The 19,419-nt window shown below is 41.8% G+C and overlaps 1 protein-coding gene across 1 annotated transcript; it reads left to right on the top strand.

The window, feature by feature from the left end:
- The first annotated feature begins 2,471 nt into the window (after positions 1–2,471).
- On the top strand, positions 2,472–15,508 carry SLC39A3 (solute carrier family 39 member 3). Its single transcript, XM_051972218.1, has 3 exons — positions 2,472–2,575; positions 5,678–6,006; positions 9,627–15,508. Exons 2-3 carry the CDS (start codon positions 5,797–5,799, stop codon positions 10,365–10,367), a joined length of 951 nt encoding a protein of 316 aa, XP_051828178.1. The 5' UTR covers positions 2,472–2,575; positions 5,678–5,796; the 3' UTR covers positions 10,368–15,508.
- Positions 15,509–19,419: the final 3,911 nt, after the last annotated feature.

Below are 19,419 nucleotides of genomic sequence, written 5' to 3' on the forward strand. Positions count from 1 at the left end.
GTCCAATGCTTTTTCCACAACAGTGTTACCACTCTGGGATATTCGAGTGAAAATAACTAGAAAGCAGATGGAAATATAATCAGGGAGTTCAGGAAAGATATTACACTGAGCTGCATATTTGCGATTGCAAAGTTATCTCTAGTAGTAGATCTAAGAAGACATTTCCTAATAGTTAAATTTATCCAAAAATGAAATGGGAGTCTCAACAGATAATGGATTAGGTATTTATATATAAAGTGAATGACCATTTTCCAGGAAGGCTGAAAATTCATGCCTTAGGTAAAATTAGACTACGTGACTTTTAATAATAAAATACCAAAGATGCCAGAAGAGTTGGACCTGGAAATTGCTGGGTGCTGAACCATAATACTTTGACTTCATACTAACCTCATATAATTTTTTTGAGGAACATGGATTATGAAATGTCCATTTCATATGAAATATGAACTAGTCTCAGAGTGAATAATATGTTAGGGCCAAAATAGAATGTCTGTTAAATAATGAAATTGAATGCTTTGTTTGACTCTAAAGATGGTTTCAAAAAATATGTCTTAGCAATGGTACCCTATTAGAGATATATTTGAAGTAATCCTTATATGACTACTTTTAAAAGCAAGTATCACTTGGCATATTGTATTTCAAATGCTGCTAAAAACTATTGAAAATACAGTTGCTTTAGGATAATATGCTAGAAATTATTTATAGTGATTATATTTATGGTGATAGCAACAATAATAATTGATACCAATAATAGTATTATTACCAAGTCTGATGTTTACAAAATTTCCTTTTCACAATTCTGGGCAGTGGAAATATGTAGAAAAAGAAGCAAAGAAGTGGAATGACTTGCCCAAGGTCACAGATCTAGAATTCGAACTTAAGTCTCTTGATTCCAAGTTCTATGATTTTTCCACCTTGATGACAATGAATATGCAGTGGGAGCCATCTAATCCTACATAGTAGTGTGGTGTGAGAATTTTGCATCCCCTCACAAGTCAAGCAAGCGTGTGCCAGTCACTATAGCAAAGGGGATACAAAGAAAGGTGAAAGCATTTGATACTCTACTAACAATTTGATGGAGGAGGCAACATGGGAACAACTATGTAGATTTATATAACAAATGGAGACAATTTCAAAGGGATTATCACATTGAGGGGAACTGGAAAAAGTTTCTTGCAGAAGGTGAGATTTTAGCTGAAACTTGAAAGAAGCCAGGAGGTAAGAATGATAAGATGAAACATTTCAGAGATGGGAGACAGCTGTGGAAATTAATGGAGTTGATCTATGGGGTGTTGAGTTTGAGGAACAGCAAGGATAATTTCACTGGATCACAAGGTACGTGGAAGGAAGGAAAGTGTAAAGAATCTGGAAAAGTTGAAAGGAACCAGATTATGAAAGATTTAAAAAATCAGGATTTTATATTTGATTTTAAGGGTAATTAATAGGGAGTTACTGGAGTATATTGAATATTGGAGTGATATGGTCTTTCTTGGGCAGCTATGTGGTGCAGTGAATAGAATACTGGACCTAGAGTCAGGAAGATTCACCTTCCTGAGTTCAAATCTGACCTCAGACACTAGTGTCTGGGTAAATCATTTTACCCTCTTTGCTTTAGTTTCCTCATCTGTAAAATGAGCTAGAGAAGGAAATGGCAAACCATCCAAGTATATCTCTGCCAAGAAAAACCTAAATGGGGTCATAAAGAGTCTGACATAACTGAACACGAAAAGCAAATATTTGAAAAACAAGAAAAACAAATACTTAGGAAATAACATAGCAGAGTGGAGAATGAATTAGTGAGATGAAGACCAACAAGCAGATTACTGCATAGTTCAAGTTTGAAGGGCTGAGAGTTTGTACCTAGATGATGAAGTATCAGTGTAGGGGGGCACATATGGGAGAGATGTTATGACGATAGAATGAATGGTATTTGGCAACAGATTAGATGGGGGGGCGGTGAGAGAGCAAGGAGTTCAGTATATGAAACGTATATAATGCTGGGAGCGCTTTAACTATTTTAAACCCCTATCTGTTTTTCCCACTTAGAGTCTGCCTTCTAGGAGAAAAGTGCCTTGAGTCTAAATAAATGTGAGCTATTGTGGGTATTTTCCAAAGGAAGTCTTCCCCCATCCAAACGCTGCGGTAGACTTATCCCTCTGCTGGATAAATAATTTGTGGAAAGGCCCAAAGACGATTCAAGCCAGATTCAGCACTACCTCTCCTGGACAGCTCTATCAAAAGTCGCCCCACCCCCCACCCAGAACCTTTTCCCTACAGGTAGCCGTTTCTCTCCGAGTCCTTTTCCTCGGAACACTCTTGCAACCCCTGGCGGGTGAAACACTTTCTCTAAATCCCATTCGACGGGGTGTTTGAGTAGGCGGATGGAAGATGCGATTGATAGTTACCTAAGCCAATCAATAAAAAGAGATTTTTTTTGGTGGCATGAAAAACCACCAATTGGGCAACGCGTGGCGACAGGGGCGGGGTAACGCGCCGAGAAGGGGCAGGATCGCAAGCCTTGGCTGGCCGACGCGGGAGGCGGTGACTTGGCCGCGGGCGCTGTTTCTGGTGGGAAGTAAGTGGCGGCGGCGACCCGAGGGCGGCCGGGGCGGGAGGCGGAGACCGCGGGCTGGGGCTGTGGATCAAGTGGGCCGAGGGAGCCAGGCCCGAGGGGCCATTCCGCTGACTGCTGTTGGGCCTGGGTCTCCGGCCTCTCCTCGACGTCGTCAGGCCCGACCCCACCCCTCGTCCATCCCGGCGGGATGGGGCAGAGGGACTAAGGGAGAGGGCAGAGGGACTCTCCCTGTAACTGGGGAGGGGAGGAAGCAGAGACCCGGCGGGGTGGCAGAGCGGGGCGGAGATCCCGAACCGAGGCCGAACCTTCTCTTCCTATCGCCGCTTATCCTCAGTTTCTTCTTTTGTAAAATGAGGGGGTGGGATCAGAAGCTTCCTTTCAGGTCTGAGCCTGTGATGTAAAGGAGATAATTGTTCAAGGTCACCCAGGTAGTGACAGTCAGTATTCGAACTCACGTCCTCCTGACTCCAGATACAGAGTCCTTAACCCTACTCTTCAGGTTTTGAACCATAGGGCAGCATCCAGAACTGGAAGAGCCCTTAGAGATCATCCTCCGTACCAAGCATGGGTCCTCCCCTTACTAAAAGCATCGAGCACCTCATCAACAATGGTCTCAGGGGCCACCTTCCCTTCTGGGGGAGGCCTTTCTTAGCCCTCTCAAGTGCTAGTGTCTATCCTTATAAGGTTACTTTGTATCTATTCTGTGTGCAATTTGTGGAAACTGTCTCATTCTGTCAGTAAACAGTGGAAAGTAACGTTAATTAAGTTTGTAGTGGAGGTCATTCCTTCCTTCCTTGTAGTGTGGTGTGAAAATTATTAAGCACCTACTGTTGGCCCCACATTGAGCTAAGAGCTGGAATTTACAAAGAAAGGCAAAAGACATCTGCTCGCCAGGGTGTCGGATTGTAAAAGTATATTGGACATAGTCTGAGGGAAATAATTGGAATTAAAGGGAAACAAAGGAAGTGGTACTTTAGGTTGGACCTGAAGTGTCTCTCAGCTTAGAATGAATGAAAGATCCTTGAAGGCAGGAGCTGTATTTTTTTCCTTTGTATCCCAAGAAATTAGCTCAATGTTTGATACACAGTAAGTTCTTGATTGGAGGGCTTAATTGATTGGGCTAAGGCACTGTGATTTTAAGTAGTAAAAAACAGCATTTGAGTCCAAGAGCTTTGACTCTGAAGCCAATGCTGTTCCCACTATATGACATTTGCAAGGTTGCTTACCTGGAAGGAATTTTCAAAATCATTTTATCCAATCCCCTCATTTAGACTTAAAGGATGTGTCCACAATCAGTCAATCAGTAATCATTTAAATGCTCACTCTCTTTAATGGTAGAGTTGAGATTAGAATCCAGTGTTCTTGACTCCTAGTCTAGAATTCATTTCTTTAATTATAGTGATAACTGACATTCATATAACAATGTGAAGTTGTGAGATGCTTTACACACAGCCCCATACAATAAATTTAGAAATTTAGGCTTACAAGGCAGATAAATTGTCCCAGTAATGTCTTAGCTTGTTTCAGTTTCAGCTTCTCCTTTGGTGAAAAATGAGGTGGAATTAGTTTTGAGTACCTCCTAACTGGCACTTTTCTAAGCTCAGGGAGTGAGGGCTGGGAGAGAGCTTCAAAGAGCTTTTGTTCCTACCTTTTACCTTACAGATACAGAAACAGAGGTTCAGTTGGGACACATCCAAGGTCTCACAGGTAGCTGTGGCAGGTGTTTTTAATTACGGACAGAGCCAAGACTCAAACCCAGGATTTACTCTGAATCTGTACTTTTTGTGATATACCACAAATATCCTGCAATATTTTTTAGGCTTAGATCTCCCTCACTGCTTGTCCTTTGTGAACTGACAATTAGATTTACATTTCTGACTTGGAAAATTTCTGAGTTCAAGACCCAGTTCTAGGCTTCTGTGAGGTCTTATTGGAAACTTTCTCCCCCTTTCCCTTCCCCCATTCCCTGCAGCCCTAACCAGATGTGCCTGCTGTCTCCCTTATCAGATCCCTCAACACCTTTATATTCCTACTTCATCCTCATATTCCCACTGGCACCATAGCTTGCACTTGTGGATGGTTTATTTTTGACTTCATGGGCTTTAGAGCTGCAAGTGACCATAGAAATGAACTAGTTGAGTGCCCTCTTTTTGTATATGTAGAAAATGAGGCCCATGGAGAGGGAGAAGTTAGCCCAAGGTCACCTATATATAAGTGCCTGAATCAACATTTGAACACTGGTTTTCTGATTTTAAATCCAGGGCTCTTTTCATTATGCCATTGCTTATTGCCCTGTCCTCTTTCATTGCCATTGGATGCTGGGTTCCCTTTGCATGCTTGGGGATTCCCACCTGTGCTTTACATGTACATATATATAGTCCTTCTAGGGAGTTATTTTTCTCTTTGGTATTCTCTTCATACTCCTTTATGTACTTCTCCTAAACTACTCTATATGGCTTGATAGTTTACAAAGAACTTGCCATATGAGTCCAGGAGGTTGGCAGGGCACCTCCATTTTATAGGAGTAGAAGTTGAGGCTCCACAAAATATGTGACCTGCTCAGGCTCTCATGAATGCTGTGACATTCAAAGCCTACTCCTACTTCTGTCTCTAATGTCCAACACACTTTCCGCTGTTCTTTACAGCTTCTATTATGTGCACATGTCTCATCGCCACCACCTGTAATAATACTTTGAGGATCTTTAATTTTGTGTGGTCATTCCTTTTGCTAATTCAGATTGCCCACCACCTCCTACAAATTACCATATGCAAAAAAGTCATTGTTCCAAAACCAGCCTGATTCAGGTGCATCTGTTTTTAGATTACACATGGCTAACGGGAGCATAGTTTATATCTCCAGCTCGTGCTCAAAGCTTTTCCAAGCTGCTAGAACTGGATGAAATTTGCATTCTGTTGCTTTGACTTCCTTTGAGAGTCCAGGATTTCCTCCATGTTACCGTAAAGAATTGGAATAGCATTTTAGTGGAGAAATTTAGATGGCAGGAAATGCAGTCATTCCTTATCCCTCAAAGTTGATGAACCCCTCATGACATGTGGTTGGAGAATATGTAACCTTAATATTTTCTTGCTTGACATTCACAGCTGCTACTTGGAAGCATGTGTCCTTGGATGCTTTTCTGGGGCCTTTAGCACTTCCAGAGTGTTGGCCTGTACTACATTTGGTTTGGGACACCAGCAGGTGGGCGGTCCTGGCTGTGAACATGACGAAGATCTTAGTAGCCAAGTTGCTGTGCTTGGTGGGGGTGTTTATCCTAATGCTGCTTGGCTCCATCCTGCCTGTGAAGATCATTGAAGCTGATTATGAAAAAGCCCACCGGTCCAAGAAAATCCTCTCTCTCTGCAATTCTTTTGGAGGTGGAGTTTTCCTGGCCACCTGCTTCAATGCCTTGCTCCCTGCTGTGAGAGAAAAGGTAGGAGTGCTTGCTTATTGGGATGGAGGTTTTCAGCAAAGGTCCCTCAGTGATTCATTCAACAGATTTCAGAATACCTTACTATGTGCTTGACACTGAGTGTGATATTATAAGAGATCTAAAAGAACATAAGACTATCTTGACCTTTCTGGCCATCACAGTTTCCTCAGTTTAAAATGAGGTGATTGGCAGCTTCCTTTAAGTTTCTTCTGACTCCCACTTTATGATTCTGTGACTAAGGTAGGGCCCTAACCATGGTTATCTGCCGGTACATCCCAAAGACTTAGCTGTCAAATCTCCAAGATGGGATTGTGGCCATGGTTCCTCCTCAGGTTGCCTTGGTTCCCAGTAAGGAGTGGAATATAACCTGAAATGGATCTTCTCAGGTCTATTCAAGGAGTTTACTGTCATCCACAAGACCCTCAATTTACTGAGAGTGCTTGTCTCCCTCCCCTTAATGATCCTAGGATTTCAGGAAAATGAAAAGAAGTTCATTCTCATAATAGGTTGAGGATTCCTAGACTGTAGATGACCTTACACAGTCTATTTTAGCTGGAGGTCTCTTCCAGTTCTAACATTCTGTCTTCAGTGTTCTAATGTGTTGGGGGTTTTCCCCCCCAACCTGACAATGTATATTCTGTGTTCTAAGGAGCTTTCTATTTCTGACACTTTATGTTCTATGTTTGAAAGTTCTGTCTACTTCTGACATTGTAGGTTCTATTTTGTAAGTGTCCTTCCTATTGTGGCATTATGTTTTATAAGTTTCTGTCTTTGTCAAACATTGAGATCTGATTCTGCTCTTGAATCATTTATCTTCTAACTGGGCAGCCAACACACACACACACACACACACACACACACACACACACACATAACAACACAGGTCAGAATGTGATAAGCCAGATGCATTGGGTAGACAATAAATCTAAAAGGGGTATAGAAGGAGAGATTATTTTAGATTGTAGAGGGATCAGGGACAGGTTCCTGAGGGGGTGGGACTTGAACTGGGTCTTGCCAAAGGGAAGAGGATTGAATAGGTTGAGAGAGAAGCTTTCTAGCTCAAGAACATTTCATGAACAAGGTGAAAATGAACTCTGTGTTTCAAGAGGAACAATGAAGAGACTGTCCTAACTAAGATGGAGCATTCATGATGACAAGTCACACTAAGTTTGGAAGTATAAATACTTAAGAGAATTCCATATTTATCTTCTTTGTGTCCTCCATGAAATATTCTACCATATTTCAAAAATAATGATAATTGAGCCCATATGTAATTGATGTTTTCTAATAAGATGTACCTTTTCCAGACCCTAGGGGATTAAAGTAAGCTCAGTAGGTATAATTCTGCTCTGGTTCTGATCACCGCTCTCAGTGTTTACTTCCCTAATTCTGGTGTGTATGGGGGTGGGGGGCAGCCAGAGCCTTGACCCCAGACCAACAAAGACCACAGTGAACGCCTCCACTCAGCACAGTGACATCCATCTTGAGGTAAGAAAGATCTAGGAGCAGATCTCATGCATGCTATTGCTGCAGTGTTGGCCTCTTCCTGTATTTAACTGATGATTCTCACCACTCACTCATAGTTTTTCTTATCACCACATATATGCTTGTTTGCGCCCTGAACTGGGAAGTGCTAGTGCAGTCAGCTGCCACTTGATTTGGCTGTTTCCTTTGACCCCATTGTGGCAGCAGTTTCCTGGGAGATAACTGGAATGTTGCTCAAGGCTTTGCCTGTTTCTCCTTCTATCTCTGTGTCCAATGGCAGCCTGTTCCCTGAGGTGCTAACAAGTTTTTCTGATCCCTTGTGTCACAGTTTGCTGTTGTCATTCTTGTGATAGCAGCTCATCTCTGTTTAGAGTAGGGGACTAAAGGGTTGAGGGCTAGATTTCAATGCTGGTAAAAATATTGAGATTTCTTTCCTTTGGCTGTCCTGCAATGAGAATGAGAATGCAGCAGCATTATTGGAAGCATGTGTGGTTGCACTTTTCTAAAATCCTTATCTGATCACATATTATTCTTGTGTTTTATAGTAATTTACCTATATATCTTATTTCCCTATTGGACTAACCTCCATGAAACAGGGATTGTCTTATCTAAATTAATTCCCTTGATGTCTAGCACAATACTCTGGCTCCTAGCTCCTTTCCCAGTATTTCACCCAGTAGATGGTTTAAAAATATTTATTGAATTGAATGAATTCCTGGTTCCCCCTCTAGAACATCAGTTTGCCATAGAAATATCCCAGATTAACCACTTGTGGAAAGTGTAAGCTTGTTGTTGTTTTTACTATCACTGCCGGACTCCCCCTGGGCTAGTTCCCTATGAAGGATAATGATTTTAATAACCTTAGTTTTTTTTATTTTCTTGGTCTTGAAATCTGTAAGTTTACTTTGAAATTACTTAGGCTCCAGTTCTAATAGTCACCTTTGACTTTAACTCTTCCATGCAGTCAGTCACTAAGTCCTATTAATGCTGCCTTTGTAAATTTTCATTCCTCTTCCCCCTTTTTATATATTTCCACTATTCCCATCTTGGTTCAGTTCCTTTACTTTGTGCCCAGATTATTGCAATAATCTTAGTTGTTTTTATGAGTCTAGTTGTTCCTTTCGCTAATTGTCTTGATAAACAAAATGAATAATATGTTGATCCCTGTTTAAAACTTCTCAGTTTCTTTCCATGCTGAAGCTAACTGTCTTTGTATGACGTTCCAGATCCTCCACAGTTTAGGCCCTACCCATCTTTCTTTTTTTTTTAAATAATATTTTATTTTTTCTTCAGTTACATGTCAAGAAAATTTTTAGTATTCATTTTCACAAGATCTTGGCATCCAAATTTTTCTTTCTCTCTTCCTTCTCTTTCTTCTTCTAAAGATAATCTGTTTGACATAGTTTATACATATTATCATGTAAAGCATATTTCCATATTAGTCACAGGTCCTACCCATCTTTTTATTCTTATGTGTTTCTAGTTTCCTAAATGAACTCTCCATTCTAGGCAAAATATTATAGACATACTATCTGCTAATTTACTATCCCACTTACTATCCCATTATCATTTTGCCCTATTTGATCATGGGATTTCTTTCCCCCTTCCTATCCCTTTTCCCATTTATCCATATTAAAACCCTGTTAGCTTTCTATTAAAATCATTTTTAGCTTTTTAGAACCTGGCTCATGTCATGTCCTCCAGGAAGCTTTCAATAATCATCTGAGACTCTTTGTTCATATCATTCAGTCACTCAGCAAATGAGGCATAGTAATATATATAAAGTGCTTTGCAAACAAAGTGCAATATAATTAGTAATTATTATTACTAGTTATAATTATCTTATATTGCCTTGTGTTCTAATTATTTTGTATTTTCTTATCCCCCTATTAATGGCAAACTCCTAAAGCACAGGTGTATCTATTTCTCTAGAATGTCTCACACATATGAGGGGACAGTAAATGTTTGATGAATGCATGAATGAATGTCCCATGATGGCCTTTCCTTAAACAAAATCTGTTGCTATAGTGGTCTTTGTCTCATATACTGTGTGATGAAATTGGTTTTTTGTGAGGATGGACACAATTGTTTTACTCCTGAGTCTTTTATGATTTTTCTTTTGTCCTTTGCTTCAGCTTCAAGAAGTTCTGAAACTTGGAAACATCACCACAGACTATCCCTTAGCAGAGACCATTATGCTTCTGGGGTTCTTCATGACTGTTTTTGTGGAGCAGGTCATTTTGACCTTCAGAAAGGAGAAGCCCTCATTCATTGACCTAGAGACCTTCAATGCAGGCTCTGATGTGGGAAGTGACTCAGAGTACGAGAGCCCATTTATTGGAAACTCCCGTGGACACAACTTTTACCCAGAGCATGGTCATCATTCCCATGGCCATGGCTTAAATGTTCAAGAGCTCTCCCGCTCCAGCCCACTCCGTCTCTTCAGCCTCGTGTTTGCTCTTTCTGCTCATTCTATCTTTGAAGGCTTGGCCTTGGGCTTGCAGGAGGAGGGGGACAAAGTCATGAGCTTGTTTGTTGGTGTGGCCATTCATGAGACTTTAGTGGCTGTGGCTCTGGGGATCAATATGGCGAAGAGCTCATTGTCGATGAAAGATGCCGCCAAGCTGGCTGTCACGGTGAGCTTGATGATCCCTCTGGGCATCGGGATTGGTGTGGGCATTGAAAGGACCAAGGGTGTGGCCAGCAGTGTGGCCTCAGTGCTACTACAGGGCTTTGCAGGAGGAACTTTCCTTTTTGTGACTTTCTTTGAGATATTGGTGAAAGAATTAGAAGACAAGAATGATCGTCTCTTGAAAGTTCTCTTTTTGGTCTTGGGCTATGCAGTCCTTGCGGGACTGGTCTTCTTCAAGTGGTAGGTGCATGAGAAAAGTTTCACTAAAGCACTTCAACCCTTCCATGGAGACCCCAGGAAGGTAGAGCCCCAATCTGAAGGATGCTCCTTCCTCTCCTCCACTTCCCTGTCCACCGGCCCTCAAAGAGGAAGAACTGCCGCCTGTGAGCAGCTTATACAGAAGAGGGAGTATTTCCTCACCCCCATTGCTCAACGTTCCTGCATGTTGGGCCTTCAGGTGGTGCTGAGCATGTGGGCTGCCTGTGTATGATTATGTGTTAGAACTCGATATCCAGAGGGTATCTGTGGCCTGGCAGAGAATTTTCCTGTAGGTTGTAATATTACTCTCCTATATATATATATAGCTCTATCTATCTATCTATCTATCAGGTGTGTGTGATACTATTTACTTTTGGTTAAAAGCAATGTGACCTCATGACTGAAGACCACAAAGAGGACAAGAAGTACAAGTGGAAATGAAGGCTGGGAAATGGATTGGGTAAACCACCTCTCAGCAGTTATAGCAGCATGTAGATGTTCCCTTTTTCTTTTCTCTCTTTTCCCCTTTCTCCCTCCCTCTTTCTTCTTCCCCCTTTCCCTCTTCCCCCTTCCCCCTCTCCTCTCCTCTCTCTTTTCTCTTCTTTCTTCTCTTCCCTTCTCTCTTTTTTTTCTCTCTCTCTTTTTCTCTTTCTCTCTCTCTTCTCTCTTCCTTTCTCCCTTTCCCTCTTCTCTGAGTTAAAAGCAGCATCATTACTGTATGGACATTTCAGATCTTTGGCCTGACTTACACCTGACCCCTCAGAAGTCTCCTCTGCCTTCATTTCCATGTGTTCTGACCATCCTGGAAGATGATGATCCAGGAAGAACATTCTTGGAAGGGTTTAGGTAAAAAATCCCAGTAGCAAGGGTCACCAGAAGTGCAGTAAGGTTGCTCTTGGGCACTTTACCCACAAGTAGCTCCGCTTTAGATCAATTACCGGCAGTTAGATGGAGTGTGCTTTGTGCTTACTAAGGTTATGTGCTTATTACTGATAGGAAAAAGGGAAGGGGGGGTGTACACGTTCTCCTTCCTGCCCTAGATTTGTCAGCTTTTGAGCAACCATTGTGTTTTCTGTTTCATGCTTTCTTGCTAATTTCACAGGAATTTTTCTTCCTGCTGATGACTCGGGGCTACCAGCTTATTCCAGTCAGTCAGGAGGTGTTGATGAGATCTGTGGGGGGCCCAGTCACAGCTACATACCAGGTTGTCACCTGTTTTTTACCAGAAAGACATGGCTTGCCCGGGAAATATAACTTGGAGGCACCCAAGAAGATAAAAAGGAATGGAGGTTGTGCTCCTCAAATATTGTCGGGAAATGGTTCAGGTATCTTTATCAACTGAAAATCAGGGTATGTCTTTGTCCAGATTAGTTTTTAGTTTTAATTGCACCAAAGACCTGAATTAGTTCATCTTTGTTGGAATAAATTAGTTTGGAGACTTAGATTGGCACAGCTTCCAGAAGCTGATTAGAAAGAGGCAGAGCCTGGTAGTTTTTAACCCTTATAGCCTCTTTAGTTTCCTTCATGTTTTGTCTCCCTGGTTGTTGGGATCAAGAATTAGCCTATTCATTCAGTCCACAAACTCCCCACAAACAAAAACCCCACCAAAACTTCAAAGCCACCTCTTCAGAAGCTAAAGGTGCCTGGGAATTAGGTTGAGATAGACTTGAGGCTTCCCTATATCTAGCCTTTAGAGCTGCTCTCTGTTGATTTGCTATTGAATCAAAGGAACCAATGAAAATAATGCATTCCTGAGGGGTTAGTGTCTTGTTTGGCTCCTGATGACCTATTTTTCAGGGTCTAAACTTTGCCTTTCCTATTTGGTTCAAAGGAAAGGGCCCTGGGCTGGGAGTCAGAAGGCCAGACATTGCCACCAGCTTTTTGTGATACCCTTTGGCAGGTTATTACTGCTCTCTGAGTACCTTAATCTGTAAAAAAGAGGCAATTGGACTAAATGAGCTGCTCATTCTAATACTCAGATATGTTCCAACTTCTCTTCCAGGGCTAACAAACTATATTCTTCATTCCCAGTCCCGTTTAGTCTCTGACATTCAGAATCTTTAATCCCGTTAAGCTCTCACAATCTGTTCTATGTTTTAAACTAACTTAAAACATAGTCCCTTAAATCAGTTCTAACCCCTGATTATTGGTGCCTCCCTTACCAGCTGTCAGCACTAATAGAAACTACCCAGCCAGTATTTATTCCCCTATTTTCATGAGAGGTAGTGGGTGAGGAAAGGAGGCAGACTGCTACAATGCTATTCTTCTGGCCCTTCAAGAGGAATGGTAACCTTCCTTCTGGGGACCTCCAGTTCAGGGGATCTGGAGGCTTTCCTTTGGATATTTTTGCTTTCTATCCGTTGCGTTTTCCCCATTTCTGCTCCTCATTCCCTCAGTAGATGTGGGAAGATGAGACTTCTGTCTGACAAAAGTCTGCATTGCTGCCTGTATATTCGTTTCCTAGTGGCGGGCTGTATTGAACAGTTCCCCACCCTGATCTTCATGTGCTCCTGAGCTCAGTGGTTGGTTTACAGTTACTTATCATGGACCAGTGGTTGTGCCAACCTAGACTAATTAGTTATCTTAACTATTTTCAACATGTAAATAGCAACTCTCTTGTTCTTGGATTGCTTGAGATCAGTTAGACCTGAATGAATATTAAATGCCCCAGGGAGGAGATGACTTTTTGGCCTTCCACTTTGCATCCTTCCCTTTTAGTCCTCTTCCCTAACCATCGCAAAGGAGTCTATGGGTTTGGGGAGTTGTCCTTTGAAGCTCTTTTGCTAATTGTAAATAATATAGAACTTAATAGTGACTCCTCTTCAAATTTGGTGGGCAGTTGTAAATAGATATTTATGTGAATTGCCCTCCAGACTGTTACTCCTTATAGAACTTTGCACCTAAAGCCCAGGGTCAATGTTAGACATAACAGATTTAGTGGTTTTGTGTGTTCAGATGATGTTTTGATAAGTTTTTGTTGGACACTACTCTCCTGAAACAATTCTGCCAGCTCTGCTTGGAGAGTGTCCTGATTTCAAATATCAGAAGGAAAATAGACCCTTCCTTCTTTGTTCTTAAATGAATAAAGCACAATGTGGCCTTGGGAGTACTTATTATGCTCTTTGAACTTCCATCACATGGTGATCAGTGACCACTACTCTTTGACCATCTTTGAGCAGCCCCCTTGCCACTAGGTGAATTCTTTTGCCTGGAGCTTTAGGGGAAAGATTCAGAGACTGACCTGGGGGCAGCTGATTCAGAGACTGATCTGGAGACAGCTGAATGGGGGAGCTGCTAAGGGTTAGCTTGGGTTTTTTGTTGAAGACAGTGAAAGGGAAGAGGGTTGAGGCTCTTCTAGCTGGCAAAGGATCAAGTGTAGTTTTAAGGAGTGTAGCCACAGAAATAGAGGTTCTGGTAGAAAGTCACTTGTGCCACTGCCTTTGTAGCATTATCACAAAGTGGCAGTTGTGTCATGAAATGAGCAAGGCTGCCAAGAATTCTATGAGTGGGTTTTTCTGGCTTCTTAGGAATTTCTTCAAGAGGCAAGTTTGACCAATCCAGAGGACCTCCACTTGTTAGCACATGAGAAGATACAGGATCAGTCTGCCCTGGTTGCTCTTAACCGTTTTCTTCTGCTACTGAATCAGAGACTCAGAAGAAGCATTCGCCCTCTGGAGTAGTGAGCCACATGGGCAGAACTGCCTCCTGCTCATTTCAGTACACTTGCAGAACTTATCAAGTCATTGGGGTGAAGGGGAGGGACTTTGGGACTTCCAGGAAGCTTGTTTACCCTGTTGGAAGCTCACCTTACCTACAGTTGACCAATTTACCATACTGACCATCTAACTCAGCACAGACAACTTCTTCAGCAGAGCTGGCCCAGCTTCCCTCTTGGTGCTTTTGCCGTTTTCTTGGTTCTGATTGGAAGTACCCAAGCCCAGCACCACGGTCAACCTCCTCCACTTCTTCAACCTGGCAGCTGGGGGAGGATTAGAAAAACACTTGACCTTTCTGAGCCTCCTCCATAAAACTGTGAGGGAGGGGCTAAAATGATCTTTAAGGTCCTTTCCCTAAAATTTTATTATTCTGATTATGTAATTCTCCGTTTTATTTGCTGTACATACTAATGAGTGAATATTAAGTTCTTTCCAGCATCAAATTACACATTTGTATTAAATGTGGTGTCTGAATGTGTGTATGTGTGTGTCTGGATATGTGTGCACATGTCCCCACAAAAAGAGCCCTCTCAACATTGTGCAATGATGTGTTTGGTCTACCCAGTTATGAACAAATTAGCTGCTATTCATACCTGCAGCTCTTTCCTTCCCTCTGCCCAACTTGGCACTCCTCCATTTCCCATTGTCTCTCTCTCTCTCTCTCCTATATTCTCATTTCTCTAGGAGCTCATATGAAACAGAATTGTGCCGACAGAACCACTGATTTAAGTTTTAAGGCACTAAAATGTGGAAGGAGGGAGTGGAATGGGACTTGTTTCCTTCCTTAATGAATTCATTTAATCTCCATCTTGCCTTGATGGCCGCCTTCCTTTGCTAGAGTTAAAATTAAAAGGAAATTTCCCATCTGAACAGGCAGCAGCATTAATTCCATCCATGTTGCTGACTGGAATATAGTGTCTAGAGCTGGTTGCAGCTGGAGTTGCAGGTACCGGTTAGCATTATGGAAAAGAGATTGCATTGGCAATCTCAAACCTGGCTTTCCATTTTGAGCTCTGCTATTTCTTAGGCTCAAGGCCTTGGACAATCATACAACATACAACAAAAGGAAGGGAGGTGCATGATCCAGCTTTGCTACCTACTAGCTTTGGGGCATTGGGTGAATCACTTCTGTAAGCCTCAGTTGTAAAATGATGCAATCTGTAAAGCTTCTTCCACTTCTAAATCTACAGCCCCTTTTCTGTAAAAGTCATTGGCCTTTACTAATATTTTAAGGTTTCCTAATTTTCCTCACAATAATCTTATAAGGCAAGTGGGGCAGTTAGCCCCATTTTATAAATGAGGAGCCGAAGGGTCAGAGTTAAGGAGTTTATCCATAGTTAACATAATTAACTGTAAGCAAGCATTACAGTTTGGCTTCAAATCTAATAAATTCAATTCTAAAAAATATTAATCAAGTGCCTTCATACTGTGTTAAGCCATTGTGTCACACTAAAACAAAGGGGTTGGACTAGATGAGCTTTAAGATTGCTCTCTATTTTAAAGGTTTAAAAGTAGTTCTATTAACTAATGGCCATAGAGAATTTAAAAGTATTAATATTCACTGGTCAAGTTTTATGTTGGGATTCCTTCCCTCTGTGTTGTCTAGAATTCAATTTGTAACCATATTAAGGATGAAAAGCAGACTGGGACAGAACCACATTTAAATGGAACTCCAGTGGAGATCCTTTTAAAGACATTGGGATGAGCCTTTGTTTGAACAAGAACAAAAGGAGTACTGATTGAAACCTGGATGGCCCAAGTAGGCCTTAAGCACATAGCTACAGAGCAGAGCCTTGACATGGAGTTGAATGACCAGGAAGAGTCATCATTGTCAAAGTCCCCCTCCATTGTTTTAAATAACTCCCTTCAAGTGAAATAACCCATAAAAGCAGAAATGTCTTTCAATATTTTTTTCCTCAGAAATTTTTGGACAGAGTGGGTCTTGAGGCAGAACATTATGTAAGGTCCCTAACCCTTAAACTGATTTCTAAAGAGTTGAAACTTGGCAAAGAGACACATAGAGGCATTAGGTATCCAGAGACTTGAGTAAATGCCAGCTCCCACTTCATTGAGCATTCATTGGATAAACATTAAGTGTCTGCTGTGTGCAGAAGGATACACTGTGGGGTAGAGTACAAGATTTGAATAAGATGTCTCTGCCCTTTCAGAATTTATGATCTGGTACCAGGGAGTCAGACAGAAGCACCAATGTTAAAGGAAAGCCTGGGCCTCTAGAACCTGTGGCACAGTGAGGAGGTTAAGGAGGTCAATCACTAGAATCTGTGCTGTTCTATCAGAAGGTCATGAGGGTAGAACATTATGGCCATAGAGAAGCCAAGGGTACTTGCCCTGTCTGGTGAGCCCAGAAGGCTTCCCAGAGGAAGCGCCACTAGAATGGGCTTTACAATAGGGAAGCAGCTGAGGAAGATATGGCAGCCACAGGACACAGGAGCAAAGACGAGGAAGCTCAAGATGTGTTTAGGGGCCACAGAGTAGTACAGTTTGAATGGAGGGTGGAATGGATGGAGGAGAATAATAGGAGAGGACTCTGAAGGCACAGGTGCTACCGTAGGTAAGTGCCCTGGCTAAGGAGCCGAGGCAGGCTTTATGCCAAGATTTTCTCTTAGTCCATAATCTTTTCCAAGCTGCCTTTGTGTGTATTGTTCTGGTCTCCTTCTACCTCTAGAAAAAGAAACACGAAGGCTGAGCCGTTCTTTTCCCATGCATCCCTGAGGAGATTAGTCTCCTTTGCCTCAGTATTCATCATAGGCATGAGAGGTCTGTTCCTAACACTAGTTGGCCAAACAACCTCAGCTCTTACCCCTTCTCACCATTTAGAGCTCAAGCTCCTAGGGCAGCTAGGGGCGTGGTGGATAGAGCACCAGCCCTGAAGTCAGGAGGACCTGAGTTCAAATCTAGTCTCAGACACTTAACATTTCCTAGCTGGGTGATCCTGGGCAAGTCACTTAATCCCAATTGCCTCAGAAAAAAAAATAAAATAAAGTGAGCTCCTTATATGGAAATTTATTTAGCTTGACTAACAAATAGATTTATAAATTTTACCTACTGGGAAGGTAGCTGATGAAGGGCCCTGAATGCCAGGCAAAGACATTTTGGGAAGCTACTGAAGATTTTGGGGTAGAAGTTACATGGACAGATATCTGTGTATAAGGAAGATTAGCTTGGCATTGATTTGGATGAATTACAAGGGGAAGAAAGCAGGGATGGGTAGATCTTGCAATATCTCCACTCTGCCATTTACTAGCTGTGTGACTTTAGGCAAATCTTGCAATTTCTCAGAGCTCCACGTTCCTTCTTCCATGTAAAAAGGAGTTAATAATACTTGTATTTGGGACAGCTAAATGGCATACTGGATAGAGCACTGATCCTGGAGTCAGAAACCCAAGTTCAAATGGAGCATTGGGCTCTTGAACAGCTATGTGACCCTGACCAAGTCATTTAATCTCAACTTCAGTATCTCAGTAAAAGTTCCTAATAATAGCACCTACCTCCCAGAGCTTTTGTGAGGTTCAGAGTGATAATGTTTATAAAGTACCTAGTACACTTAAAAAAAAAAACATGCATTTTGAGAAATGTTAACTAAAATTAAATACTTCACTTACCTACTTCACAGAGCCACAGAGAAGGCAATATTTTGTAACAATGGAGCTCTGTTAGTATGATTTATTAGTATTACATTCTCTGACTTGTAAAGCAGCAAAATGAAAATGCAGACCTTTATTAGATATCTGTTATTTAGTCCCTCATTTATAGAATGAATAGTGGGCCAAGAGGGGAGGGCAGAGGGACTCAGACTCAATGCCCTACAAGTCCTTCCATCTCTGTGTCAGACACAATACTTAGTGCTGAAATACAAAAATGAAGCAGCATCTATCCTTAAGGAGACTAGTTTTCTTTTAAGTTTTAAAAAATTAAATTGTTTTAAGTAATCATTTCTTTTCTCCCTTCTATCTCTCACACTAAAAAGAAAAAGAAAATCCTTATGACAAATAATTTAGTCAAGCAAAACAATTTCCATAGAAGGGAGCTCACTTTTTTTTTTTTTTTTTAAACAGCCTTGAAATGGTAAGGGGTAAAGAGACACAAGGGCAGAGATGGGCCATGCAGTGGGTAGGGGCAGACCCCTAGTGCTTATGGTGAACCCCGAAGGAAACAAGACCAGTCTTTTCAGGGATACATGGAAATATGTTGAAAAGATTGGCTTCACCTGAGTATTTCTCCAAGGTGTAGAAGAAGGCAGGATCAATAGCCAGGGAGGAAGCAGGGCACTCTGGAAAGAGTATGGACTAAGGAGAAACAGCAGCATGAATCCTGCCTCTGCCCCTTACTAGCTGGAAGCATCATGAGGCAGATCATGAGGCCTATCTCTCTAAGCCTCAATTTATTCATCTGTGGAAAGGGGACCCTACCAACAGGATTTACCTTACTGGATTGTTGTAGGGATCATTGAAGGTAATGTATGTAGTAAAGCACTTTGCAACCTTTAAATGTTATATAAAAGTCAGCAGGTTTTTTTATTTGTTTATTATTGCAACCTTTAAATGTTATCTTTAGTCAGCAGGGTTTTTTTTTTTTTATTATTTAAATACTTGAGATCAGGGCATTCTGAAAGAAGCAGCTTTGTGTATCCTTGACCCTCTTGGCAGTCAGGCTAGTGAAGTTTATGGGTCAGAATCATGTTTTTCAATAATGCAAGGACACAGTAAATTTCCAGTAGAGGTCAATGAAAATAAAAATGTTTTCTTCCATGAAGATTCACAGTCCCCTTGCAGGATGTGGGCAGGTCCCTGAGGGCTTTAGGTGGGCTGATTTCCTCAAGATGGGTATTCCACAAAGGCAGTTCCTTCCCACTTTATCTCTCTCTTAAGTTGCCTGGGCTTCTTGGCCAACCTCCAGGTGAGGGACCAACCTCTTCAAATTGAATTCAGCTTGTTCTCAGGAGACAGACGCATATGATCCTTTCCTGCTTGGTAGAACCTGTCATGATCAGAGAGGGCAGTTCACACAATCCCCCAACACTGCAAGTGAATTCTTTTGAGAGAATGGTACAAAGAGCTATTTACCCAGCTCTTGGTGATTCCAAGGATTTCAGAGCCATTGTTTCTTTCAGGCTTCCCAGGGCTCTGGGAGGGTGGGCCAGCCAGAGATTACTATCCTGACTTGATCATTGAGGAAACTGAGGCTCCAAGATGGGATGTGACTTGCCTAAAATATTTGGGCCTGGGTCATTTAACTCTGAAGACTTGTTTCCTTGCACCTTTGGTAAGTGAAAGTCACAGAATCCTAAGGATTTTAGTAGTC

Source organism: Antechinus flavipes, chromosome 1 (assembly GCF_016432865.1).
Source record: "Antechinus flavipes isolate AdamAnt ecotype Samford, QLD, Australia chromosome 1, AdamAnt_v2, whole genome shotgun sequence".
NCBI lineage: Eukaryota > Metazoa > Chordata > Mammalia > Dasyuromorphia > Dasyuridae > Antechinus > Antechinus flavipes.